The sequence below is a fragment of the Bombina bombina genome, chromosome 2, assembly GCF_027579735.1.
Source record: "Bombina bombina isolate aBomBom1 chromosome 2, aBomBom1.pri, whole genome shotgun sequence".
In the NCBI taxonomy this organism is placed as follows: domain Eukaryota; kingdom Metazoa; phylum Chordata; class Amphibia; order Anura; family Bombinatoridae; genus Bombina; species Bombina bombina.
This window is the reverse complement of record NC_069500.1, coordinates 990,442,592-990,452,992: the sequence shown is the minus strand read 5'-3', so window position 1 is coordinate 990,452,992 and position 10,401 is coordinate 990,442,592. Positions and strand designations below refer to the sequence as shown.

Below are 10,401 nucleotides of genomic sequence, written 5' to 3'. Positions count from 1 at the left end.
AACTGTCATAATCAAAACAAGCAAACTGCCAAGTGGAAAAATAATGCCCAAATATTTATTCACTCAATACCTCAGAAATGCAAACGATTCTACATTCCAGCAAAAACGTTTAACATGAATTAAATACCTATTAAAAGGTTTAATGTACTTTTACAGAGTAATTCCGGTGAAATACCATCCCCAGAATACTGAAGTGTAGAGTATACATACATGTCATTATAACGGTATGGCAGGATTTTCTCATCAATTCCATTCAGAAAATAAAAACTGCTACATACCTCAATGCAGATTCAACTGCCCGCTGTCCCCTGATCTGAAGCTTTTACCTCCCTCAGATGGCCGAGAAACAGCAATATGATCTTAACTACTCCGGTTAAAATCATAAGAAAAACTCTGGTAGATTCTTCTTCAAACTCTGCCAGAGAAGTAATAACACGCTCCGGTGCTATTGTAAAATAACAAACTTTTGATTGAAGTTATAAAAACTAAGTATAATCACCATAGTCCTCTCACACCTCCTATCTAGTCTTTGGGTGCAAGAGAATGACTGGAGGTGACGTAGAGGGGAGGAGCTATATAGCAACTCTGCTGGGTGAATCCTCTTGCACTTCCTGTAGGGGAGCAGATAATATCCCAGAAGTAATGATGACCCGTGGACTGATCACACATAACAGAAGAAATGGTTGTATCTGTACTTTTTAATTACTGCAGATCCATTAAAAAACAAACAAAAAAGCTGCATTACCCATACATAGCCACAGAAAATAATAAATAAATCATACATAGTTACAATTCAATTATGATGTAACAATGATTTGAGCTGAATGGGTTTAGAAGACAATACAACTGTTGATACTTTATGCATATGATTTACAAGAACCTGAATACCAGAACTTTTATAATTAAAGACATAAAAATTGGTCCACTTCATTATTTATTGTTTTAAACTAAAAATACTCCTTTGGTTAGAGAGTTCAAGTTTCTGTTTGATAAAGCGTTCTCCAGAAGAGAATTCAGGTGGTTTTTTCATTGTCTTCACCTGTCTTTTGAACCCTTGAATACTTTTTACACGAAGATTTGAAACAGCTGGGTGGCCATGAGATAGGCCAGGAAAAACAACATGGAACACATGCTTGAACGTTCTTCTCAAAGAAGAGGAAGACGGGAAACCACCATGTCCGGGAGAGTACATTTGTCTGTGAGGAATTCTTTAAGCACTGAAAGAAAAGAAAAAAGTTACCATTTTAATTAGAAAAATTGATAAACTGGATCAAAGTAAATTTTCTTCTAACTGATAAATATCTCCATGTTGGATTAATACGTTACTAATTATTTTCATGGCCACTTGGAAAGGCAAAACTTGTACATTCTATGTCCCTTCTAAAGTGTCCCTTTTATAGTACAGCAGTTGAATATGTGATGGACAATCAATCAGAGAGGAATGAAACGTAATAACAGATATGTGCACATAGAAAATATGGATGGACTCCTGTGGTCTTTTAGTTCTGATCCGCTGTCAAAATCTTTTGGTTCTGATTTGCTGTTAAAATTGATGTGCCTGTGTGTAATGTAACCAAGTAAGGATTTATGTGTTGTAATATGGAGTATAATGAGATCTAAAAGCAACTAAAACCTTGTTTTATCTCACATTCAATAATAAGTTAGCGCTTCTCTTGTAATCTAGTTCTTAATAAATGCTAGATAGAATGATGCATTCAAAGAAAAGATTAGTCTGAGAATAATTTTAGCTGTGTTTTTTAAAGTTTAATTGTGGGAGCTGCCATGTTGTAACTTAAGTTACTTTCTCTGCTGTGGCCAATTAGAGAAAATGTGCAGCTAATGGCTGTGTGGAATATAACAGTATTCTGCACTTCCATTTCTAACAGGAACCGAATTGCTCACAATTTCAAAATAGAATTACAAGAAATGGGGACAAAATAAACAGTGAGAGTGTATGTTTTCTTTTTATATTACCATCTGAAAGTGTTAAATGTCCCTTTAAAGATAATTATTCATATATATCCTGATTGCCATTTATAGACATGGGTCAATGTGAGTTTCCCAAGCACGGGATACTGAATTTTAGCAATGGGGATATTGAGATGTATACTAAACATATGTATCTGGGAGGCACATTGGAATGTTATGTTTTCCACACGTAAAGGGACATAAAATAAAAATTTTCTCTAATAAATCAGATGGAGCATGCAGTTTTAAACAGCTTTCCAATTTACTTCCATTATTATTAGATTCTCTTAGTATCCTTTGTTAAAGGAGTAGCAATGCTCTACTGAGAGCTAGCAGAACAAATCAGGCTAACCAGATGATTGATGATGATGATTGCCTAGACTAACAAGTCCTAAGTTATAGGAGACATACAAGAGGATTTGTTTCTCTGTCCTTTTTTTTTTTTCTCTATGTCTTTTTTTACTTGGGATGAAAAGTATTTTGTTTCTGTAATGTAGTATGGTTCCAAATCAAAATGAATGTATAATTATGATCAAATAATGTATTTTTGTTTCTACTTTATAAAATAATAAAAAGAAATAAAAAAAAAAATCAGGCTAACCAATGATAACAGACATATATATTCAGCCACCAATTAGCAACTAGCTCCCAGTAGTAGATTGCTGCTTCTGAGCCTACCTAGGCATATTTTTCAACAAAGAATATCAAGAAAACAAAGCAAATTAGATAATAAATCATGAAATAAATTTTTGTTGTTGGGGTTTCATGTCCCTTTAATACCATCATATATATTTGGGTTTATTAACCTGAGCACTTTTTCCTCACCATGGGCAGCCTTATGATTTTTCAAGAAGAAAAAAAACACAAGAGCCCACGACGGACGTCTAAGGGTAAAAGTTTTATTGACAAATAAAATTGCGCAATATAAAAATGCACGTACAAGATATAAAACAAAATAATTGCAGTTGTTAGTAGTGACACCGTATACAGCTCCTCTGCCAGACTGTTTCTATATTGAACTTAAAGGCTCCTGCTGTAATCCTTATTTCGTCACCAACCTGGTGTGCGGATCTCTTTCAGGGTTAGTTCACTTCTCATAGACTGGCTGGCGTTGCTGCGATGACACGTTTTCCTCAACGCGTTCCATCTGGAAACGCCCAGATTTTTTTAAGAGGTACAGCAGGAGCCTTTAAGTTCAATATAACCAACATCGTTATATTAACATACTTTATAACCTTTAAACCTCTAAATTTCTGTCTGTTTCTAAGTCCCTAAAAACAGCCCCATGATCACATGCTTTTGTATTTACTTTTCACATCAGGAGAAGCTAGTTCATGTGAGCCATATAGATAACATTGTGCTGACGCCCATGGATTCTAACGACACAGCTCTAATTGGCTTAAATGCAAGTCAGTAGATAAAGTCATGTGATCAGGGGGCCGTCAGAAGATGCTTAGAAACAAGGTAATCACAGAGGTAAAAATAGAATTTATGCTTACCTGATAAATTACTTTCTCTTGCGGTGTATCCAGTCCACGGATTCATCCTTTACTTTTGTTTTTTTTCTGGGGTTATTACCACATGGCTGTTTTTTTGTCACTTAGGAGTGATGGCCCTACCTTCCCTTAGGGATCAGATTTGGGGGAATATAGCTTCTTTTAGGCCCTCAAACATCAGCAGGACCCTCCATGTGAAACAGCATGAACTTATCTGCAATTCTAAGTGCTGCATCTGAGGCAATTAGGCCCCTCCCACTCTACTCCGGAGCTGTGAGGCCTAGTAAATCACTCCTAAGTGACAAAAAACAGCCATGTGGTAATAACCCCAGAAAAAAACCAAAAGTAAAGGATGAATCCGTGGACTGGATACACCTTGCAAGAGAAAAGTGTATTAATATAACAGTGTTGGTTATGAAAAACTGGGGAATGGGTAATAAAGGGATTATCTATCTTTTAAAACATTAACAAATTTGAGTTGACTGTCCCTTTAAGGTCACTTCTGTAATGTCCCATATGCAGGTTAGTTTATGTCTTTTTCAGACTCTGGTTAATTGGGAATATGAGTGTCACCAAATAGTATTCTACTTCCAAATATTTTTCCCATGGTTTATGAATTGCAGAGATCGACTGCAAAGTATACTATACCTAACATATTAGCTTTACTACTATACAGAAATCACATTACAAATGAATCACAGCCATATCAGTTCAGGAATGAATGCAGACACACTCTCAACCAACCTGAAGCCAACACCGCTATGTTTAACAAGTCCTCTTGCTTAGAGTTTACAGAACAATTAATGTTATAGTGACTTTATGTCCCTTAAAGGGGTATATAATAGTGCAAAAAGAAAATGCTCTAATATGTTACTTCCATATAACTATGTTTGTAAACCAAGTGATTAAACACATAGTTAAAGGGACAGTAAAGTCAAAATTAAACTTTCATGATTAGATAGATTATGTAATGTTTAACAACTTTCCAGTTAACTTCTATTATCTAATTTGCTTAGTGACCTTTGTAGAAAAACATACCTAGTAGGCTCAGCAGTGCCAATCACCACTTAGCTCCCACTAACGCATTGATGCTGCTGAGGATATTGTACAAATTATATTCAACAAAGGATACCACTAGAATTGAATTTAAAAGGGTCTTAAATTAAAATGCTCTATCTGGATCATGCCAGTTTAATTTTGACTTTCCTATCCCTTTAAGTATAATGCAGTTAAACACACCCTGCAACATGGTATATCGTGTTTGTTCAGATCAGTACAGAAACTCAGACTGATCAAAACAATAAAACAAGATAAACATAACCAAGAATTTTCAAGGCGGTTGTCCCAGGACTACTCTACATTTGCAAAACCTTAAATATTTTATTAACAAGATCACCATGTATCTTGCTGTAGAAGGATTCATTTGTGATATTTACTATGCATATTAAAGAAAATACTTTACAGTCCCTTTAAATATGCTAAATGGCAAACGTGCGTTGGTATTACAAGCTAAGCACAATGTGAACGCAACCTTACAAGAGGGCGCTTCCATTGGCTCCAATGGGAGCCTTGTTCTCATGCCGTCATACTATTTTTTATTTTATAAAGGAAACTGTACACTTTATTTGGTGGGCAATCAGGTGGATTTTTTTTTAATTAACCAGAGGTCTGACCTGGTTAATTTTGATTACCGAGAGCTTGCGGGATAATTAACCAACCACTTGTAATGGCTTGTTATTAACGTGCGCTGTAAATGGCAAATTTGACCCTTTACAGGTGCACGTTAAATTAGTACTTTACTTGCAATCTAGCTCTTTATATGCAATTTAAAATGAAAACAAATACATTTTTTTCAAAATAATTTTCCTTCTATCAGCTTAGTTTTTAGTGGTGAAAACAGGAAAGGTTTCCCATAAAATAAAAGTTTCTCTTTGTTTTGTGTTGCATTTATTCCATTAACTGCTGATTTCTATTTGCAAATTAAATGGGATAGGGTTTGACCGAAAAAAGCCAAAGTACCTTCTCTGTACCAAGAGATTAATATTTTAAGTTTGTTGCTAATGGTTTCTGGGAAAATAACATGGCAGCACTGATTTATCTTAAAAAATGTCATGGTCAACTGTGGATTGATCGTAACACAAGCTGGGCTATGATTTCGTGGATAATGAACAGAACACTCTTTTTTTTTTCTAATTGTTGGAATTAGTAAGGACTGTTCATAAAATGACAGTGTGACTCACAATACTTTTTATGGATTATTATGACTATTAACTAAAATATTAATACAATGGATACATAAAATGTAGTATATAGCTTATTTATTGCATGGCAGTTCGAATGGATGAACCAAAGTTATTTAATCAATTTTCTACATATGTCAATCACCAAGATAAAGAGATAGACAAACATCTATGTGATTTAATGTGAACCATTAAAACATTAATACTGCAGGGAAATGCAAATACTAACCAACCAATTTGCTTTAATGTATTTCAAATAACTATGATTATTTCAGCATAATAAATATAGACCAGGCATTAAAATTGAAAAAGTACATAACTAAAATTAATATATATGAAAAAGTGAATGATAAGCTAAAACCAGAATATTATATTTATTTATTTATTTTGCTTAAAATCTCAAATAAATTATGTAAGCAGCAAATATGTCAAAAATAAACTTTCATGATTCAGATAGGGCATGTAATTTTAAACAACTTTCCAATTTACTTTTATCATCAAATTTGATTTGTTCTCTTGTTATTCTAAATTGAAAGCTAAACCTAGGTAGGTTCACAGGCTAATGCCTTGAAGGCCGCCTCTTATCTGAATGCATTTTGACAGTTTTTCACAACTAGAGAGCATTAGTTCATGTGTGCCATATAGATAACATTGTGTTCACTCCTGTGGAGTTGCCTAGGAGTCAGCACTGATTGGCTAAAATGCAAGTCTGTCAAAAGAACTGAAATAAGGGGCAGTCTGCAGAGGCTTAGATACAAGGTAATCACAGAGGTAAAAAGTATGTTAATATAACTGTGTTGGCTATGCAAAACTGGGGGATGGGTAATAAAGGGATTATCTATCTTTTTAAACAATAAAGATTCTGGTGTAGACTGTCCCTTTAAGATATGGTATGTTCAGGATCAGAGTGGGGCCAAAAGGCCTGAGTAATGCTTGTATATTGGGTGTAAAGGGCCGTCCAGTCATAACACATATTGAGAATGGGTGGGTAGGGCTGCAATATACTGGCACAACCCACTTTGCCCTGAAGGCCAAACCAGATTCCAGACCAGCGTGCACCCTAAAATTTGGAAACTGGAAAATAATTATTGCTGGTATAAAAAATATATGTAACTTTCTTTTCAGTCTTACCTTTTCATTGGCCATGGCATGATACCACCAAAACAGCCTGGTTGTGATAAAGTAGGCGATAATGACATCCACCGTGTAGTGTTCATGTGCTACCAAAATACAGATTACTCCTGCGGCGCTCAGTAGCCAACAGATTAAATGGTACCACCAAAAGTGACGAGGTGAATCTGTAATATAGATGAAGCCAGTACAGCCGTTACATTTTCAATAAAGCAATATTCGAACACACGCACTACATTTAGTGCTATCTCATTAGTCACATATACTAGGCTTGGTCATATTCATGCATGTTAAGGAGTCCATAATCCGATTAACAAACTGTCCTGTCACATAGTAATATAAAATTAAACATAAAATGTAACATTTTTATATTAGTTGATCTTTAAAGCCCAAAGTTACTGTAACGATAAAAGTTCTAATTAATGATAACGTTTTTTGTTTTTTTTAAATACAGAAATGCTCCTTGGTAACTGTGTGTTTAATCCCTACAAAGGATTCAATCCTAGAGGCAGACTTGAGGGGTGTGTTCTTGTACCTCTTCTGACAAAGACAAACTCAGTGATTGGTGGCTACGTGTGTATGACATTCCTGACTGGCTCACCAGCGGTGTCCTCCTCAGGAGTTGCAATGCACTAAGGCTCATGACTGCAAGTTTAAAATCCATCCCTTTAAATAAGAGTATGCAGTATCCCAAAACCAAGTTTTGCTTATCCTTGTTTGGGGATAATTATGTATGGCATAAATAAATTAGTGAGCTAGCTATTAATATACATTCACTTAGAATATACAAGACTAATTAAATACATGCACTTCTTAATTTGTAAATAAAATATTATATAATAATTTGTCTGGTGATAAAAGATAACTAGTCCTAACCAAATGCACTGGGCGGAAATAAAACCTAGTTAATGTATTCTAAAGGAAAATGGGTCTATATGTGAAAATTCTTACAATAATAAAAACAATACACTGTGTCTCAAATGTGTCTATAAAAAGAAATCATTAAAGCACTGTGCATCCTGGAGTTCATGGCAAAGATAAGTGGCCTGGCTTGCAGAGCTGTATTCTGCTAATGATACAGGATGTAGAATAAATGGTGTCCTGGTTTTGAGAAAAAACATCTGATAATAATTTGGTAGTAATAATGCACAATGCTTTCCTCAGAAGACTCAGAGCCTGTTATCATAAGCAAAAGTTGAAATGATAAATCTCTGGGGCAATGCAATCTATCATAATTGTAGAATATGCTAAATGGTAAAAAAGGTAATCTTAGTACACAGCCCTGTATTGAATATTCCAATAATTCTAAAAAGGATCAATCGGCATTGCCTGTGCTACAGCAATCAAACTCTTACCTAATTCACTCTTGCACAAGGTTAGACAATATAAACCTACCAAATAATAGGGACATTAACATGGCAAAAATAATAAAAAAAAATTGAATGAGCAAATGTTTAAATGTTTTTTGTGTCACATTGTGGTTAACCCAAATTAATATAAAAACAGGAAATCTATGTTTGTGCACAGCTCTTCACTAAAATGGTGGCCAAAACAAAAAATAAATTAAATAACGCCAGAGTTTAACTTCCTAATCAAATGTAAAAAATCATGGAAATTCTGAAATTAAACTCACAACTCAAACAATACATTGTATTATTATGCATTGAATTATTAAATTATCTGGGGTGTTGAAGGTTCATTTTGGAATTTACATGCCCTATGAGCATTTGATTAACAGCTTAAACTCTGGCATTAAAGGGACATGAAACCCAATATTTTTCTTTCATGTTTCAGATAGGGAATAGCAAATGTGCATGATTCCTTTTGTATTCTTTATTGAAGTAGCAGAATTGCAACACAGGAAGCTAGCTGAATACATTTGGTGAAGCAATGACATGAGCCACCAATTAGCAGCTAGTTCCCAGTAGTGCATTGCTGCTCCTGAGCCTACCTAGGTATTCTTTTCAACAAAGCTTACAAAAAGAGAACAAAGTATATTAGATAATAGAAGTAAATGGGAAAATTGTTTAAAATGGTAAACTCCATCTGAACCATGAAAGAAAATGTTTGCGTTTCATGTCCCTTTAACTATTGCTTTCTGCCATTGAACATAAAAACAGAAGAAGTGGACTGTACACGTCCAGTGTGACTGGCAAAACTCACAGCTCTGTGTGCTCACCAGTGTCATGCCCCAAGGCACAGGAGGTGTTACGCTGTACTAATCTGACATTTGGTATTAAAGTGATGGTAAACTCTCCCCTTTTTAAAATCAGATCTGGAATGTAAGCGCTATTTTAGATGAAGTTTAATTCATTAGCTGTAATGAAGATGCGCTATAACTTAGTTATTAATATAGATATGAAATTCAAATACCCCACGTTACACCACTCACTTCAAAAGTCAATTTTCCTGTCAGCTAAATGATTGAATTACTCTCCAATCAATGCTCTAGCTACAACAAAAGTGCCATATGGGGAGAGCGCTGATTGGTCAACAATTCAATCTGTTAGCTCACAGAAAATTTTACTTTTGAAGTGGGCGGAGGAGCATGCAGTATTTGAATTTCATATCTATAATAAAAAGTAAGTTATAGCGCATCTTCATTACAGCTAATGAATTAAACTTCATCTAAAATAGCGCTTACATTCCAGATCTGATTTTAAAAAGGGGAGAGTTTACCATCACTTTAATGCGCACTGGGAGTTGAGCTATTGTGGCTCGTGTATCCGGTGGATGAGCTAAATAAAGAGAGACTGCTGCTGCTAAGGTCCAAGGCCACAGAAAGAGAACTTTGGCTTAACACGGCCAACAGTCTGAAGTGAGCTATCTGCCCCCAATATTTTTTACTGGAAGTGAGTGTGTTTAGCGCTATTTGTATTCTTCCGATTGGAAGTGACCCTGACATTGTTCCTGCCTCCAAGTTTGAATGGGGGTGTTAAAAGGTCATCTATGACTCCCATTTAGTGCTTTGTTATTTAGTATGAAGACTAAAGCTTTCCTGTTCCTGACCTGTCTTCCTAGCCCTGACCCTGGCAAAGTTTCTGGCTTATGCCACCTGTCTGACCCCTTTACTAATATAAGCAACCCACAGAGTGATTTATTTGCTAAATATTATTGGAACTATCTCCTGGTTAAAGATCTTGTCTCACCCTTCTGTTCTGATGCCTGGTTTTGGACGGCTCTTCTGGTTCTGACCCCTGATCTGATCTGATGGAATATTTTACTGTCTCTCTGACAAGTTCCTGCAGTCCATCCTCTGCTCAACTGGTTCCAGACATCAAATTGGGTAATTACTTAATTACATTATAAACAGGCACTTGCAGACAGTTTACTTCAAGTGACCCAGGCAGTTAACTTATAACAAGCCTGGCTGTAAAGCCCAATAGGTAAAATCACATAAAAATATCAGACATACAAAATAGATTTGTCCTTTAATCTACACAGCTAAGTTATATGCAAAAATGAAGAGTAAGTTACAACATGTGACCAAATGGTGATATGCCTAGGTGCCATGTCAAGGTCTCTTATTACCTGGGCCCCTAACACAACCATAAATGCTAGCTTCC

General features: G+C 35.4%; 1 protein-coding gene across 1 annotated transcript in view; it reads right to left on the bottom strand.

Annotated features, from left to right (window-relative positions):
- Nucleotides 1-921: 921 nt before the first annotated feature.
- The window catches only part of SGMS2 (sphingomyelin synthase 2), a 115,808-nt gene continuing 106,328 nt past the window's right edge, over nucleotides 922-10,401 (bottom strand). The window contains exons 5-6 of the mRNA XM_053703524.1: nucleotides 6,836-7,002; nucleotides 922-1,217 (exon numbers count right to left, since the gene is read on the bottom strand). Coding sequence (XP_053559499.1) covers nucleotides 1,014-1,217; nucleotides 6,836-7,002 — 371 coding nt within the window. The 3' untranslated portion in view covers nucleotides 922-1,013. The remainder of the gene's footprint in view (nucleotides 1,218-6,835; nucleotides 7,003-10,401) is intronic.